This window comes from Pseudophryne corroboree, chromosome 12 (genome assembly GCF_028390025.1).
Source record: "Pseudophryne corroboree isolate aPseCor3 chromosome 12, aPseCor3.hap2, whole genome shotgun sequence".
NCBI classification, from domain to species: Eukaryota; Metazoa; Chordata; class Amphibia; order Anura; family Myobatrachidae; genus Pseudophryne; species Pseudophryne corroboree.
The window spans coordinates 65,505,019-65,523,068 of NC_086455.1; the positions used below are offsets into that span (position 1 = coordinate 65,505,019).

At 45.8% G+C, this 18,050-nt stretch overlaps 1 protein-coding gene across 3 annotated transcripts in view; it reads left to right on the forward strand.

Annotated features, from left to right (window-relative positions):
* The window catches only part of PPP4R4 (protein phosphatase 4 regulatory subunit 4), a 468,463-nt gene extending 450,557 nt beyond the window's left edge, over window positions 1-17,906 (forward strand). For all 3 annotated transcript variants that reach the window (XM_063947591.1, XM_063947590.1, XM_063947592.1), the window contains 9 exons: window positions 5,497-5,641; window positions 6,254-6,295; window positions 6,401-6,475; window positions 10,410-10,479; window positions 10,892-10,972; window positions 13,083-13,179; window positions 14,996-15,048; window positions 16,542-16,686; window positions 16,981-17,906. In XM_063947591.1, the coding sequence (XP_063803661.1) occupies window positions 5,497-5,641; window positions 6,254-6,295; window positions 6,401-6,475; window positions 10,410-10,479; window positions 10,892-10,972; window positions 13,083-13,179; window positions 14,996-15,048; window positions 16,542-16,686; window positions 16,981-17,005 (733 nt within the window). In that variant the 3' untranslated portion in view covers window positions 17,006-17,906. The remainder of the gene's footprint in view (window positions 1-5,496; window positions 5,642-6,253; window positions 6,296-6,400; window positions 6,476-10,409; window positions 10,480-10,891; window positions 10,973-13,082; window positions 13,180-14,995; window positions 15,049-16,541; window positions 16,687-16,980) is intronic.
* The last annotated feature ends 144 nt before the right edge of the window (window positions 17,907-18,050 follow it).

Here is an 18,050-nt window from a genome sequence, read left to right on the forward strand (position 1 = left end):
CGACACACCATGAGCCTGAATGGGTGAAAGAATTACGTGATAGTGTGAATCATATCAGTAAGAGATTAGATAAGTCTGAGTCTCATGCAGAAACCTGGAGAAAATCCGTGGAAGATGTGATTTTTAGTAGTTCTGCTTTTTCATCCACAGGGGATCCCTCTGGGTCACATAAAAGTTCATTTGCACAAATAGTACAAACTGATACCGACACGGACTCTGAGTCCAGGAGAATTGATCCGAAATTAGCGAAAAACATTCAATACATGATTGTTGCTATAAAGGAGGTTTTAGAAGTTACGGAGCCCCCTCCTTTACCACAGGAGAAGGCTTACTTTTATAAAGAAAATAAACTTAATGTAACTTTCCCTCAATCTCATGAACTGAACAGTTTATTTGAGAGAGTCTGGGCAAACCCTGAAAAGAAGTTTCAGATTCCTAAAAGAATTCAGGGAGCGTACCCTTTCCCTGCAGAGGACAGGAAAAGGTGGGAGTCACCCCCCGTTTTAGATGGTGCCCTGTGACGGTTAACAAAAAAGGTGATTCTCCCTGCGCCTGGGACGGCTTCACTAAAAGAGCCGGCAGACCGCAAGTTAGAGAATACGTTGAAATCTATTTATGTGGCTAATGGGACATTACTCAGGCCTACCATTGCCTGTGCGTGGGTGAGTAATGCTATTGAAAAGTGGTCAGAAAACTTGTCAACAGGCATTGACACAATAGATAAAGACGAGATACTCCTAACTTTAGGTCATATCAAAGACGCTGCTGCGTATATGCTAGAAGCCATGAAAGATATTGGTCTCTTGGGATCAAAAGCCGCTACCATGGCAATTTCAGCACGGAGGGCGTTGTGGATTCGCCAATGGAATGCTGACACAGATTCCAAAAGGAATATGGAGGCTCTCCCGTACAAAGGTGAGGCCTTGTTTGGAGATAGGCTGGATGCTTTAGTTTCTGCGGCTACCGCAGGTAAGTCGACATTCTTGCCTTATGCTCCTGCACCGGCAAAAAAGACACATCACTCTCAGATGCAGTCCTTTCGGCCCAATAGATACAAAAAGGGTAAAGGTTCCCCTTTTTTTGCGGGTAGAGGAAGGGGAAAAGGAAAAAAGACCACAGTATCCCCGGGATCACAGGAGCAGAAATCAACCTCTGCTTCTGCCAAACCTGCAGAATGACGCTGGGGCTCCCTTGCGGGAGTCCGCTCAGGTGGGGGCACGTCTGAAACTTTTCAGTCACTTCTGGGTTCAATCTGGCCTAGACCCGTAGGTCGTACAAATAGTATCCCAAGGCTACAAACTGGAGTTTCAAGACGTTCCCCCATGCCGTTTTTTCAAATCGGCTTTACCAGTTTCTGTCCCGGACAGGGAAGTGGTAGCAGCAGCAATTAAAAAATTGTGTCAGGATCAAGTCATTGTCCTGGTGCCCTTGTTACAACAAGGAGAAGGGTCTTATTCAAGCCTATTTGTAGTTCCGAAGCCGGACGGCTCGGTCAGACCAATTCTAAACCTGAAAAATCTGAATCTCTGCCTACAAAGGTTCAAGTTCAAGATGGAATCTCTGAGGGCAGTGATTTCCAGTCTGGAGGAGGGGGAATTCATGGTGTCAGTGGACATAAAAGATGCCTACTTACATGTTCCCATTTATCCTCTGCATCAAGCTTATCTGAGATTCGCAGTGCAGGATTGTCATTACCAATTTCAGACGTTGCCGTTCGGACTCTCCACGGCACCGAGGGTGTTCACCAAGGTGACGGCAGAGATGATGGTCCTCCTTCGACAGCAAGGAGTCAATATAATTCCTTACCTGGACGATCTCCTGATAAAAGCGAGGTCCAGGGAAAAGTTGGTGCAGAACATTGCACTCTCCCTGACAGTACTTCAACATCATGGTTGGATCATAAATTTTCCAAAGTCACAATTGGAACCGACGACAAGATTGTCTTTTCTGGGGATGATACTGGACACAGAAGTACAGAGGGTATTTCTTCCAGTGGAAAAGGCTCTGGAAATCCAGAGAATGGTCAAACAAATTCTGAAACCAACAAGAGTGTCAATTCATCAATGCATTCGGTTGTTGGGAAAGATGGTAGCGGCCTACGAGGCCATACAGTTTGGCCGATTCCATGCCAGAGTATTCCAGTGGAACTTACACATGCATCAGAGGATAGTCTTGTCATCCAAAGCCAGAATTTCGATCCTGTGGTGGCTACACAGCTCTCACCTCCTAGAGGGACGCAGGTTCGGGATTCAAAACTGGATCCTGGTGACCACGGATGCAAGTCTCTGAGGCTGGGGAGCAGTCACGCAGGGGGAGAGCTTCCAAGGAAGATGGTCAAGTCAAGAAACTTGTCTTCACATAAACGTTCTGGAGTTGAGAGCCATTTACAACGGCCTTCTACAAGCGGTGCATCTTCTTCAAGATCAACCCGTACAGGTCCAGTCGGACAATGTAACAGCAGTCGCGTGCATAAACCGTCAGGGCGGAATGAAAAGCAGAGCGGCAATGGCAGAGGTGTCAAAGATCCTCCTCTGGGCAGAAAGACATGCAAAAGCTCTGTCGGCAATTTTCATTCCGGGAGTGGACAACTGGGAAGCAGACTTCCTCAGCAGACACGATCTCCATCCAGTAGAATGGGGCCTCCACCAAGAAGTCTTCGCAGAGTTGACAGGTCTTTGGGGAATTCCTCAAGTAGACATGATGGTGTCTCGTCGCAACAAGAAGCTTCAGAGATATTGTTCTAGGTCGAGAGACCCTCAAGCAATATCAGTGGATGCACTAGTGACCCAGTGGGTGTTTCGGTCGGTATATGTTTTCCCTCCACTTCCACTGATACCAAAAGTTCTCAGAATCATAAGAAGAACAGGAGTTCGAGCAATCCTCATTGCCCCAGACTGGCCAAGGAGGTGCTTGGTATCCAGATCTTCAGGAGTTGCTCATAGAAGATCCTCAGCCTCTTCCTCTTCGCGAGGACCTGCTGCAGCAGGGGCCGTGCGTGTATCAAGACTTACCAAGGCTACGTTTGACGGCATGGCTGTTGAGCGCCAGATCCTAGCCTGAAAGGGTATTCCCAAAGAAGTCATTCCCACTCTTATTCAGGCCAGGAAAGGAGTAACGTCTAAACGTTACCACCGTATTTGGAGAAAATATGTGTCTTGGTGTGAAACCAAGAAGGCTCCAACGGAAGAGTTTCAGTTAGGACGTTTTCTCCATTTTCTCCAGGCGTGTGTGGATGCCGGCCTACGATTGGGTTCAATCAAGGTCCAGATTTCGGCCTTGTCCATTTTCTTTCAGAAACAATTGGCCTCCCTTCCAGAAGTTCAGACATTCGTGAAAGGGGTGGTACACATCCAACCTCCATTTCTGCCTCCTGTGGCACCATGTGATCTTAACGTGGTGTTGCGATTCCTTCAATCGGATTGGTTTGAACCTCTCCAGGAGATAGAGTTGAAATTTCTCACTTGGAAAGTGGTCACGCTGTTGGCCTTGGCATCCGCAAGAAGGGTGTTCGAGTTAGGGGCCTTGTCTCACAAGAGTCCTTACTTAGTTTTCCATGAAGATAGGGTTGAGTTAAGAACTCGTCAGCAATTTCTTTCAAAGGTGGTTTCTTCTTTCCATATAAACCAACCTACTGTGGTGCCAGTGGCTACTGACACCATCGCTGCTTCAAAGTCTCTGGATGTGGTCAGGGCTTTGAGAATCTATGTCGCAAGAATGGCTCGGATACGCAAAACAGTCTCTGTTTGTCCTGTATGCTCCCAACAAGATTGGGTGTCCTGCTTCTAAGCAGACTATTGCGCGCTGGATCAGAGGTACGATTCAGCACGCTCATTCTACGGCAGGATTGCCGATACCGAATTCGGTGACTGCCCAGTCTACTAGAAAGGTGGGCGTATCCTGGGCGGCTGCCCGGGGAGGTCTCGGCATTGCAGCTTTGCCGAGCAGCTACTTGGTCAGGGGCAAACACGTTTGCTATGTTTTACAAGTTTGACACCTTGGCCGATGGGAACCTACAATTTGGTCAATCGGTGCTGCAGGGTCATCTGCACTCTCCCGCCCGTACTGGAGCTTTGGTATAACCCCATGGTACTGAAGTGGACCCCAGCATCCTCTAGGATGTATGAGAAAACAGGATTTTAATACCTACCGGTAAATCCTTTTCTCCTAGTCCGTAGAGGATGCTGGGCACGCAGCCCAGTGCGTACTTTACCTGCAGTTGTTATTTTGTTAAAAATGTTTGCAGCACGGTTGCTGTACGGTTCATGCCCGTTGGCATGTGTTTTGTTGAATGCCATGTGTGCAGCATGGTTGAAGTGTGAGCTGGTATGAATCTCACCATTAACTTAAAAGTAAATCCTTTTCTCGAAATGTCCGTCTCCCTTGGCACAGTTCCTATACTGAGGTTTGGAGGAGGGGCATAGAGGGAGGAGCCAGTTCACACTCTGAAAAAGTCTTAAAGTGCCCATGGCTCCTGCGGAACCGTCTATACCCCATGGTACTGAAGTGGACCCCAGCATCCTCTACGTACTAGGAGAAAAGGATTTACCGGTAGGTATTAAAATCCTGTTTTAAGTTGTTGCTAGCATAGGGTAACATATAGACACAAATAAATATGTTTTTTAATGGTTAAATAACTTTTAAATTATTGTAGAAACTTTGTCAGTGCGTCTATGGGGAATATTCAATTAAGGTCGGATCCATAACGACATGCATTTGTCGGAATGGATCCGACAAGGGCTATTCAATGCCCATTTAAATTCGACCTGCAGGAGGATGTGGCACAGCTGCTAGACCTCACAGCAGCGTCCACCTGGCTCCAGCAAGCGGGTCCTAACTTCCTGAAGCCGGGTGGACGCTGCCGTGAGCGGCGGCTATGACACATCCTCCTGCAACACTGTGCTGTAGCGCTGCTGTCCCCTATCTGCCCGCTGCTCTCCCCCGTCTGCCCGCGGCTTTACCCCCTCTCCTCTTAGGTCCCTCATCTCAGTTCGACTTTTTGTCGAATTTGGCCCCGTTTCCCTCAGAAGTATGCGAGTCGGCAGCTATACCGCCAATTCACGTACTATTCGTCAAGTCGAATTCCCCGTCTTGTCGAATAAAAATGCTGAGGACTGAATAGGTCGGAACCCCTTCCGACCTGAAAAAGATGAAAACTGCCGTCTTTTCGACAAGACGGCAGTTTCGACCTTAATTGAATATATCCCTCAATCTTATTTTGTTTAGCTTCCACAATAGGAGGTACAGGCACCTGCTTTTGCAAATTGATACAGCATATATAGGTTATTTTTATCAATATATAGACCCCTATTTCATTCCCCTTGTGTACAGTGTTCTCTGTGTAAGCCTCCACCCTCCTCTGTTCAGTTGTTAAACACAGAATGGGCAAGCCTGTGTGTAAATTGGCATACGCTGCAAGAAGAGGCCTCGTTAATGGATTGTAATTCAGCTGATGCTGCATTGGCGCTAGTGTATGATGTGTATCGCTGTATTTTACAGAATGAAGGTTTGCTACATGTTGCCAAAACTAAAATCCACCCTGAAGCTGCCAGCTGACAAACATTTGCTTCAGCAGCTGGAATTGTGCGTAAGGAAATTGCTGTGTCAAGAAAAGGACAAGGATGTTTTGGCTGTGGTTAAAAGGGTGAGTACTATCAGGGTGACATATATACAGGGCAGAGCACACAGAATACACATCCTCTAATCATTCTCAAATACAGTACCACAATTGTAACCTCCTCCACAAAGCTCTTCAGTGATGTCATTGGTCCCTAGTAAAATGATTGTCTGCAGTCTCATGAACATTTGCCTAGACCACATCATGCCCACCTCCACTGTCTGCAGGTGGTCCAGTGCCCTTCTTGGTATATGTCAGATTCTACCTAGCTCCTGTGATCATAGAGATACACAGTTATTGAAATGGGGTGGTCTTCAGGTTGCCGGCCGCCAGGCTCCCGGCAACCACTATACCGGCGCCGGAATCCCGACCGCCGGCATACCGACATCTTTTCTCCCTCTTAGGGGTCCACGACCCCCCTGGAGGGAGAATAGATACGCATGCCACCGTGCCCGCAGCGTTGCGAGCGCAGCTAGCCCGCAAGGGGCTAATTTGCGCTCGCCCAGCTGTCGGTATGCCGGCGGTCGGGATTCCGGCACTGGTATGCTGGTCGCCAGGACCCCGACCGCTGGCAAACCATACTACACCCATTGAAATGTTCTCATCTAACAGAACTGAATTTCCTCCCTCTCTGTACAGACTGTGCTGGAACTGGACCGGATGGAAATGTCTATGGACACAGTAAGTACCATCGCACCTTGTCGGTATGTCTAACATGCCATACAACATGCTGTATACAGGTATGTGTGCTAACTCTCATAGTTATCCTGCTTTTTTTTGGGTTAGTTCCAGAAACGTTTCTTTGAAAAAGATTTACTGGACCAGGAAAAAGAGAGAGAGGAACATTTGCTTCTGGAAATGGTAAGACTCATTAGGGGACATTCATACAACTACTGTATATGTGGTGTTTCCCATACCAGCCGTCACTTGTACACTCCTGCAAAACCTGCCTGTGACTGCCAGGGGTTAATCACTGCACTCTCTTAATCTGTCGTGTCTACAGGTCAGAGGGGAATCACTGCTAGAAAGAGCACACACTCTGCAGGTCACTGCAACCAGCTGAGAAGTGATCCTAGCAGGTATCACGCGCAGGTCCCTTGCTAAGTAACCTATCCCTCAGATGGGGATCTAGCTAGCTGCAACCTAAGGGTTAATGTGCTGCCCTAAAGGGTTATCTAGTAAAGGAAAAATAACTGAAATCCAACACAGTCTTCCAGTTCCAGGATCAGGAGAATGAATTTAATTAACTTTGAATAAGAAATGAGGACCCAAAGAATTGTTCCCAATGCCTTGCTTTTCTAGTTCTCAGACTACCTGTCAGGACTACTAACTAGCAACACGATCCCCTAATATTTTTATTGCACTTTACAAAATGTAATGAACGGGGTAGAAGTGGAGTACAGAATGGTCATGTTCTGCCATTTATGCCCACTTGCATCAAGTTAGGCAGGACAAGGGTACTGTCATGGGTACTCCTCTGGCACCCAGCTATGCCAATCTGTTCCTCGCCAAATGGGAAGATAACAATATTTTGTCAAATCCTGATTATATTGAATATATAAGATGCTGGTATCGATACATCGATGATGTATTCTTTGTATGGAGTGGTACAGAAGAAAAACTAGAGGACTTTAAGACATATATCAACACTAACCCAATGAATTTGAGACTACATCAAGTAAAGATCTGATCATATTTTTAGATTTAGAAATCTACATTCAAAACAAATCAATACAATCAAAAACACACATCAAATCTGTTAATGGAAATAACATGCTTCCAACCACCAGCAACTATCACAGGAATTGGATCTCAAATATCCCACAAGGTCAATTTCAGAGAATCAAACGTAACTGTACAGATCCGGAAATATTTAGAGAACAAAGCAAAGAGATGATGACAAACTTTATAGAAAAAGGATATCAAAAAGACAAATTGGAAACACAAATCACAACAATAGATAATATGGAGAGAAAAGGCCTACTGCGATACAAAGAAAAGAACAAAAACACAGCCTTCTCCCTTTCATTTACCACTCAATTCAATAGTAATATTAAGACAATTAGCACATTTTGCCACTGGATGAAACATTGCGACCATTCATTACCGAAAACCCCCAGATAATTTACCGGAAAGCGAAGAATGTTAAACAAGTTTTAGTGTCAAACTTCCTAAAAAAAGATCAACACCAGAATATGAAGAACACCATCGGATACCATAAATGTTTGAATTGCAATGCATGCAAGAATGAAAAAGAAAAATCAACTAAACCAACAACCACATTCCAATTCTATACAACTGGGAAAAACTATGATATCCATGATCACCTCACATGTGAAACAGACAGGTAGATGTATGAATTTGTCTTTTTGCTGCGTTATGGGTGCTGGGGCATATCGGCTTTTTTTTCCGGCGACATGCTCCCGCACTTCACCTGCATGTATGTCCCGCTGGCGAGGTCTGTTACCGCTGCGTTATGTTGGTCTGCCGCTGAAGTGTGCTTCTGTGTCATAGCGTGCATCGGTGCGTCTCTGCGCATGCGTACGACATCTCCTTCCCACTGACCACCGCGCCTGTAGTTGTGCGCATGCGCGTCCTCTGTTCTGAGACGCTGTGAGTGACTGCACACACCACTAGGGATGCAAGAGTGTCACGTGATGCAAATAACTTTATTCACAATTAAACAACAAAACATGTCCGTCGCCAAGATAACAGAGGAGAAAGGAGCCGCACCGCAAGCAAAGGAACGTCGAAATCGAAGACTGCAGGTGACGAAGCGGACATCCGTAAAAGCAGTAGTTCCGCTCCCGCTGTCAAGAGGATAGTGACGGCGAAAAGGGGAGGGGCCCGTAGCGCAGCACGAAAACAAAACCTAAATCTTCATTCATACATTGGGAGGTGCGGTAACTGCAGCACATAGCGTGCTGTGTCACCGTTCTAACACAGAAACAACGTTCATACATCCGCCTAACAGGGAGTAATATATCTAGCCGCATCCCCGTGTGGACATCAATATGTTGGACAGACGAAAAGGAAGGCAAAAATTAGATTTGCTTAACATATTTAAAATGTGAAGAGGACTTATTACACATCGTTTATCTAACCATTTTTTGGAAAAACATAGTAAAGATACAACAGGACTCACATTTCTACCCATACAAAAAATTAGAAAGAATTGGAGAGGAGGAGATTTCATAACGGAATTGAAGAAAACTGAAAGCAAATGGATATTTGTATTAAAGATATTACAACCCTTAGGACACAATATTGACATAGAACTGACATAGAAACTATACACACACAATTAGAATAAATAAATAAAAGTGGCACCTGTTGTTTTACTATATAAAAAATTGTTATAGATTTTTATTGAAACTACCTTTTTTAGAATTGAGACAGTTGTATCGGCACAGGAGATGTGGCTGAAAAGAGACAGTTGTATCGGCACAGGAGATGTGGCTGAAAAGACAGCCACGCCTCCTGTGCCGATACAACTGTCTTTTCAGCTACGCCTCCTGTGCCGATACAACTGTCTCTTTTCAGCCACACCTCCTGTGATGATACAATTGTCTCTTTTCAGCCACGTCTCCTGTATCGGCACAGGAGGCGTGCCTGAAAAGAGACAGTTGTATCTGCACAGGTGGCGTGGCAGAAAAGAGATGGTTACATCGGCACAGGAGGCGCGGCTGAAAAGAGACAGTTGTATCGGCACAGGAGGCATGGCTGAAAAGAGACAGTTGTATCGGCACAGGAGGCGTGGCTGAAAAGACAGTTGTATCGGCACAGGAGGCGTGGCTGAAAAGAGACTGTTGTATCTCCACTGGAGGCGTGGCTGAAAAGAGACCGTTGTATCAGCACAGGTGGCGTGGCAGAAAAGAGATGGTTGCATCGGCACAGGTGGCGTGGCAGAAAAGAGAGAGTTGTATCGGCACAGGAGGCGTGGCTGAAAAGAGACCATTGTATCGGCACAGGAGGCGTGGCTGAAAAGAGACAGTTGTATCGGCACAGGAGGCGTGGTTGAAAAGAAACAGTTGTATCGGCACAGGAGGCGTGGCTGAAAAGAGATTGTTGTATCGGCACAAGAGGCGTGGCTGAAAAGAGACGGTTGTATCGGCACAGGAGGCGTGGCTGAAAAGAGACGGTTGTATCAGCACAGGAGACGTGGCTGAAAAGAGACCGTTGTATCGCCACAGGAGGCGTGGCTGAAAAGAGACAGTTGTATTGGCACAGGAGGCGTGGCAGAAAAGAGACAATTGTGTCGGCATAGGAGGCGTGGCTGAAAAGAGACAGTTGTATCGGTACAAGAGGCGTTGCTGAAAAGAGACAGTTGTGTCGTACAGGAGGCGTGGCTGAAAAGAGATAGTTGTATCGGCACAGTAGGCGTGGATGAATAGAGGTTGCCTTGCTCTTCCCTTTCTCCCATCTTACACAATGACCTTTATCACTGCCACTCACACCAGCAGTGTGAATGGGTCACACTTCTCAACCACTGGGCAGATCGGGACAATGCAGTCCGGATAACTGTGAAACAGAGCCAACAAGTCAGGATGCTTGGGAGATATGCACAGTGCTATGCAAGTACATTGTCTACTCTGAGATTACCTCCGACTGATTCTCTTTATCTGAGAGTAGTATAAAAAATACAGTATAAAGTAATGACGTTATTTTGCAGCATTAGATAAAATAAATAAGGTACAGGTCCACTTTCACTTTTTTGGCATATTGGATTGCTGTTGCAGAACATGAGTCCTATGCTATTTATTTATGTATTTCTCTATCCTTGAATTGTTTCCAGGAACAAATAGAGAAGGAAAAGCAACAGAGTGAAGCACGTTCCAGCAATGAGAAGAATTATGAGAAGAAGCGTAAGTGTTTGTTGATTTTAAGCTCTGCCCCTCATATTTTGGCCACCCTGTGCTTTAATGCACCATGAAATGCATAGTGCCACCTAGTGTACATGACTAGTAAGAACAGGCACTATAGGTGATTTTATGTAATGCCATTCTACCTGTACCAATTAGCAAACTGCTCTCCCTGAGGATAGTACAGTATGATTTTTTTTTTTTTTTTTATAAACATGTATATTAAAGTTCTCCTATTGCCGAACACACACAGTGGATATTATTTCTGTCGCAATAATGATGCTGATCCTGAGTGAATTGGAAGGTTGTATGAGCTCACATACAGTATAATGGTGGCCTCTGATGTGTCTAGGCAACGGGCTCCATGGAAGTAAGCTTAGTTCTCTCTGATCACTGACTTGTACATTTGTTTTAGGCAGAGACAGTAAAACGGGATCAGCTTTGCCAAAAAATCTCCCCACGGTAATTTCGGGAAGCTCGTCAGGCACGCAAACAGGTGAATGAGAACGGCATTGTGTTTTCTATGACATCATAGTTATTGTGCTGATATCACTAAACTACTGATTAGTCCTGAAATGCTGAGTTAGTCCTACTTATCGTAAAACATGTGCAGTATAACATGGTGATCAGTGGTGTTGAGAGGAGGGGGGGTACAAATTACTTGGGCCCAGGTCTGATAGAGGGGCCCAGTGGGGGCCCAGATCTTCACCTCCTTAGATTAGGCCATGCTCCCTGAAAAGTACCTGGGCCCAGTCAGGCTCTCTACTGCCCTGGCTGGGAGGCATACCGTGCTTCTGTGAGTGGGTGCTTCTGATGTGCTAGACACCCCCCCCAAAGAGAAGTGGCCAGCATGCTGTGGTCACACCCCTTCCAGTGGGTGCAGGTGGGCCCAGGAAGTTGTTGTACCGGGGCCTAGAATTTCTCTTGGCAGGCCTGGTGGTGATAGGTGGACTGGTAAATTGCAGAGTGCTTGACACTTACATGTCCCATCGCCAAACAGTGACAAGAAACATTACTACACAGCAAGTACAGGAATATATTTTACAGGACTGACATCACTATTTTCCAGATATACATTGTTACATCTTTACTCTCTAAACACAGTGATATGTTCATGTCACTAGTGTGTTATATGTTTATGTTTTCAGTAGGCTGTATTTCCACTCTCAGAAGCTCTCTATTACTAGACTGCTAAATAACTACTGTAATATTTTGGACCTGTCCGTAGCTGGGTTCTGAGCACACAAGATGCATAAAAGATCTGCATGGATACCTGTAGCTGTTGAAGGGGCTTTAGTTTTCCCCCGTCTCCCCTCTTCCCATCTCGCTCCCCCATTTCTTTCTCCCTCTCCTATTCTGTATTTCTCTTTCCCTCTTCTTCCACTGTCTTCCTCTATCTCTATGCCCCCTCCCCCCATTTCTCTTTCCCTATTCTTCCCCGTCTCCTTCTCTCTCTTTGTTTTCCCTGACTCCCTTTTGCTCTTTGCCTTCCTTTCTTTCTACCACTCTTTTCTCTCCCCTCTCTTTATTTTCTCCCTCTCTCCCTTCTTCCTTCCTTTCCTCTCCTCCTGTATACCTCCTGCTGGTCTGGCATTTCTGACAGGTCCAGGCTGCCTGGAGGAGGTAGGCAGGCTGACAGGCTCCAGAGGCGTAAAGGACAGATGTATTATCACTAGTGGCAGAGGGGACTATCAGCAGGGGTGCACACTGTGCATGTGACTGCAGGACCCTTGCTACACGTGTCATAGACAGTTAGGATTATATAGTAGAAACAAATCAATATGAAAGTAAGGAAGTCATAATGCTTGTACCATATGGTCCTCCACATAGTGCCACTATGGGGTATATTCAATTAGGGTCGGATCCGACAACCCCTATTCAATCTCATCTCAGTTCGACTTTCAAAAAGTCAAATTGAGATGAGGGACCCAGAGGAGGAGAGAGGGAGGGGCCGCAGGGTGACCAGTGGGTACAGCCGGCGGGCAGACGGAGGAGATCAGCGCTGCAGGAGGATGCCACACAGCCGCCCGACCTCACGGCAGAGTCCACCCGGCTCCAGCAAGGGTGACCTCACTTGCTGGAGGCGGGTGGACGCTGCCGTGAGCGGCTCGGCTGTGAGACATCCTGCTGCAGCACTGTGCTGTAGCGCTGATCTCCTCTGTATGCCCGCGGCTGTCCTCCCATCTCCCTGCGGCTCCCCCCCCTCTCCTCCCCTGGGTCCCACATCTCAGTCCGACTTTTTTTTATGTCTGACTGAGATGGTCGAAAAGGGGGCCAAAACCTGTCGGTTTTGGCCCCGTTTTCGACACAAGCACGTGGATCGGCAGCTATTCCGCCGATCCACGTGCTTTTCGACTTGTCGAATATATTGAATAGGTTGGAACCCCTACCGACCTAAAAAAAGTCGAAAACTGCCGTCTTTTAAACAGACGTCAGGTTTCGACGTCAGTGGAATATACCCCTAAGTATCCATACACATTCACATGGAAAAGAACAGGCAGTGATATATAGTACATGAGCACATATGCATTGAGCAGCACAGAAGACAGGTAGGAATGAAGTTCCTGTCTCAGAGAACTTACAGTCTAATGTCTGATTAATTACAGTTATTAGAGAAAGCAAGAAGAGCAAGCTGATCCGGAGCCAATCATTCAGCAGCCATGCCATCCACCCGAAGCACAGCACCATGGAGAAGAGCATTAAGTATGATACCTTTTGAATTGTGTGTGCTGTAGTAAATCTGTTATGCATTGCCCGTAGATGCTGCGTTACTAAGCTCACTAGCGCACGCAGGGGGGGTTTCCGAGTATCTAGAACCCCCCCCTGCCGCCGATACATCGCTGCAGATGACCGGTTCTTTTATTTATTTATTTTTGCACGGGAGACAGAGGAGCTGGGTATGTGATGTGGCAGCTGCCTCATCACATACACAAAGATACAACTCGAAGCGCGTAGCTCCCCAGGCAGTTTACATGAGCTGGGTTAGCCGGACGGGTAACCCACTCTCTCCTCCGTGCGTCTCTCCTCCGGCTGCCGGTAATGGCTATAGCCTTCATCAAGCTGCGGAGTGTGGAACGCGGTTGAGGGGGCTTTGTGGGGTCGGAGGTTTTAGAAGGCGAAATGCCGTGGGCATAATTTAGATGACCAACAGCAGCGGTTGTACAAAAGTGCTGGAACCTGCTGTATTTGTTCCTCTGAAGTCCCCAGTGATTGATTCAGAACAGAGCGCCACTGCATGCTTTTTCCGGGTTTCTGAATCAAATATATCCAGGAGGCACCGTACCAATTAACTATGGTAGTAGAGTGCCGGTCCAGTAAGATATATATATAAATATATATATATATATATATATATACTGTATATATACACACTGTATATATGTATGAAGTACATGTGTATATTCAGTATGTGTGTGACTGAATATATATACACTGTGTGAATGAATATATATACACCGCCCCCCATGCTTGGCCCCACCCCTTTGGAAACCCCCCTTCACAAATCCTGATTTTGCCCCTGAAGCTCCATAGCATTTACTGCGTCCACTGCACATAGAGCACGTGCTGGACACTGATGTAAGTGACAGATCATGGAAACAGAAATGAACATGGTACCAAGCAAATATATCTATGTTCTGTGACCTTCGTCCATCATCCATTGTGCATCAATGTCATAAAGGTCATTTACTAATGTATAAAAAAATCAATGCTTATAAATTGTATGAAAACTCTATCTAAATACTGTACACTTACAAAGTGAAGCGCATTTCTACCCATAATCGCAGTTGGCTATACGTGGATAAGATGGGATTTTGGGCCCGATTCAGACCTGATCACTGCTGTGCGTTTTCGCACAGCAGGCGATTATCGATTGGCTGTGCATGCATATGCACCGCAATGCAGACGCACCTCACCAAAATGCGACAAGCTGGTGCGAAAATTTCGATTGCACAGCCATTCGCATGCTGATTGACAGGAAGAGGCCGTCTGTGGGTGGTAACTGACCGTTTTCTGGGAGTGTCAGGAAAACCGCAGGCGTTCCCAAGCGTTTTCTCGGAGGGTTTGTGACGCCAGCTCCGGCCCCGATCAGCCTGTTCTCATCGCACTGTAGGAGTAAATCCTGGGCTGCGCACACAGTTCACATACAGGAAAAACCATTCGATGGTGAGTGAGTTGCGAACGGATTTGCAGCTGTCCGCTGACTGGGGGACATTTTTGCACGGCATACACATGCGATCGCACACTTGCACGGGGCGAATTTACACTCCCCCTGGGCGGCGACTATCTGATCGCAGGACAACAAAATTAGCAGCCCAGCCATTAGGTCTGCATTTGGCCCTTTGTCCGTCCATTCTTGTTTTCTTTGTATAGTTGTGTTCTTTTCATATCTCACTCATCTTTCCTATCAAACTAAGAAAGAACTGAGTTGTGGCATCGTACTGCTGTACCAGTTACTCGTTGTCACACTTCAAACTTGTAATTTTCCTATTTTTTTTATTTATTTTTTAATCTCTTGCAGCAAAAGTAATTCCGTGATAGGAGTTGGGAAAAATGTTTTGCTGCCGTTTGTTGGTAAGTAATAATAAAATGCATACTGCCAAACTAACTTCACAGTTTCTGAGGCTGTATACTGTATAGTTCCATTTTAAGTAGGTTGTATCCTGCAGCGAGTGTCACTTTCTTATTGGGCTCATTGGGCTCCACAGCTGGTTAGAGAATACAGTATTTCCAGCAATGTCTGTTCTGTTTGTAGTAAGATGCTGGGGAATTGAAATTCCCTTGTTAAGAGTGAAGTTACCAGCACTGGGTCAGCGCTCCGCTCTGAATGAGACTGTCAGGTAGTCTGAGCGTGGGCAACATCACATTGGACAGTGTTTACCCCATTGCCTCCAATAGTTACTGTTTACTGAGCCGCACAACATGCCCTATGCTACCACAAGGACAGGTTGATTCTAGAACTATAGGGCTTGATTCTAAGTCAGACAGATCTCTTAGCACGGATGCATATACTGTAGCAAGTTTTTCCATACAACGCATGCGCACAAGCAAAGCAGCTTTGAATATATCCTTCCTATTCGGTCCTAGTAGAACAGAACTATCCAGTGGTAGTGGGTATAAAAGAAGTGTTAAGGTCCATACACATTAGACGATGTCGCTCTGTGAGCGACGTCGTCTAATGTTTCCCCTCCCGGGCCGGCCGGTCGGCGGTCACCTGTACACACTGAGCGATATGACCGCTCATATCGCTCCATGACATCACGCCTCCGCCAGCCCTGCATGGAGGTCGTGGACGACAGTCCAGATCCTTCATGCAGGCACTGGTGACAGCGAGGATCGTTGCCGACCCGCGGGGCCATGCATCGGTCGTCGCTGGCGGCATACACACTTGCCGATAAAATGAGCGACGTCGCTCAGGGAGGGGGAAAATGAGCGACGTCGCTCATTTTATCGGCAAGTGTGTATGGGCCTTTAGAGGTGGAAGTGATCGAACTGATCCATTCATCCCCAGACCACTTTTTGAGGGAGGGGGGGTGGCAGTGAAGCTCCCCAGATTTGGCCACACACCCCAGTACCCAGGCCTGTCTCAGCTCTCGATTGCCCTGCTAGTAAGTCTGCTTGCAGCGCTTACCTTTCACTAGAGACACCTCTGGTTGCTTTCTCTTTCTAAGAATCCTTCATCTTCTCCTGTCTAGCACACACATGCCCTGTATTAGGTGCAGCTAAGCTGAGACAGTCCCTTTATGGAAGAAAAAGAAGTGCATTTTATGATGGATAGGTGAGAGGTAGATCTAAGAGGAGTGGTTGAAGTTCTAGGAGAAACATTTGAATGAAACGGATAAACATCTTCATAGTAGGAGGAAAGAATGGGACGAGGACTAGTGGGAGAAAACCAGGAGGCCATGGGAAATTAAATGGGACAAACAACTGTGATTGGTGCAAGAACATATCTTAAAAGTAGGATGAAGTTGCGTATTAATTGCACCTTTCAGGGCGACTTTTATGCACTCAATCATTAATAACTGTCCTACTTACAGATATTTCATCACAGTGTGTATGTTTTTCAGAGGACTCGCTTAAAGCTAGAACCAGCAGTGCCAGTTCCTCGGTGGCATTCTCCGGCTCTGCAACTCCTTCCTCGCGCAGTGTGGGTGGTACAGTCGACCAGAAGTCCAACGGCAGCAAAGACGCACAGTCCCGGAAGCTTAGCCTGTAAGTCTCAATGAGCTCTTGTAAATGTCTCCCATTTATAAATGGCCATTGTTATTGGACTGTCAGAGGGTTACATCTTACAGAAGATCCTCCAACAAGAAAGATGTATGGAAGGGCCGTGGTAGTGAAGTAGTGCTCGCAAACAGTGGTACTCTAATTGAAGGATGTGCTGAAAATGCTGGAATTTTAGTTCTAGGAAATAATCTGCTTGTTCTTTGCTATGGGTGGTAGTTGTATAATATTTTGTATCAATTCATATTTCCTTTTTTGTCATTTTCTTTCGACTGCATGAAGGAAAAACAGGAAGTCCAAATCTTAGCTCATCTGTTCAGTAACAAATAAACCAAAGAGATGCCGGTAATCACGCGGGAGATGGAGAAATAGCTGGTGCTAGCCCAGAACAGACAACAACGTACATTATTATATGTCCTCCAGCTGATTTCTATCCAGGGGAAGAAAATTGCTATGAAAGTCTTTACTGCATGATGGTTACATTTATCAAAATGACCATCCCAAAACATAGCCATCTGGGAGAGCTGCTTTTTCCCTGCAAGCGTCCTGTATCCTCCTTGTGTTTCAACCTGAAGACCGCTACTTACCACAAAGAGATCCTCAAGCCGCTTCGCTCCCTGCTGGCGGTAGGAACACACAGATAACTTGCAGAAATTCCTATATCCTGGAGCACAAACTCAAGACAGTGGCTTCTAAGTGCAAATTCCTTTTCTACAAATGGTTCCGATTGTGTACACCGCAACAGTTTCAGTTCTGTAAATACTTTATTTAATATTTTGGGATTTTTTAAATAGTATTTTTCTCTCTTTATCTAGTGGCTCAAAATGCTGACCGCAGTTTTCTCTGTTGCTACAAAGTTTCTTTACCACTGCTCCTCCTACCGCGCCAAGAACCTACACCCATCCCACAGCTGATGACACAGTTTACTTGGAAAAGCCAATATTTAAACAGTATGAAGCTATTGTCAGCTTCTTTATTTGATGATAAGAGTATGTATATTATAAAAAAAAAAGAAGTATTTTTATTCATTGTATCAAAGTTCTCAAAAAGAAAAGAAAGAAAAAAAATGAAATCGGATTCTGGATGTTTCTACGTGTGTGCTTTTTACAGAGTCGGTTCTAATTTAGTGAGTCCATAAGACAGCGCAGTGCATGCATGATTATAAATAAACATATTGAATAAATCGCTTAGGCCTGTATATTTCATAATTGAATCAATATCAGAATCGCTAAGTGCAAATTCTAAAAATATTTGAGTTTTAAAGACTTGTGGGCTCATTTATCAATGAGTGATAAATTGCACCAGCCAATCAGCTCCTAACTTCCATGTCACAGGCTGGGTTTGAAAAATGA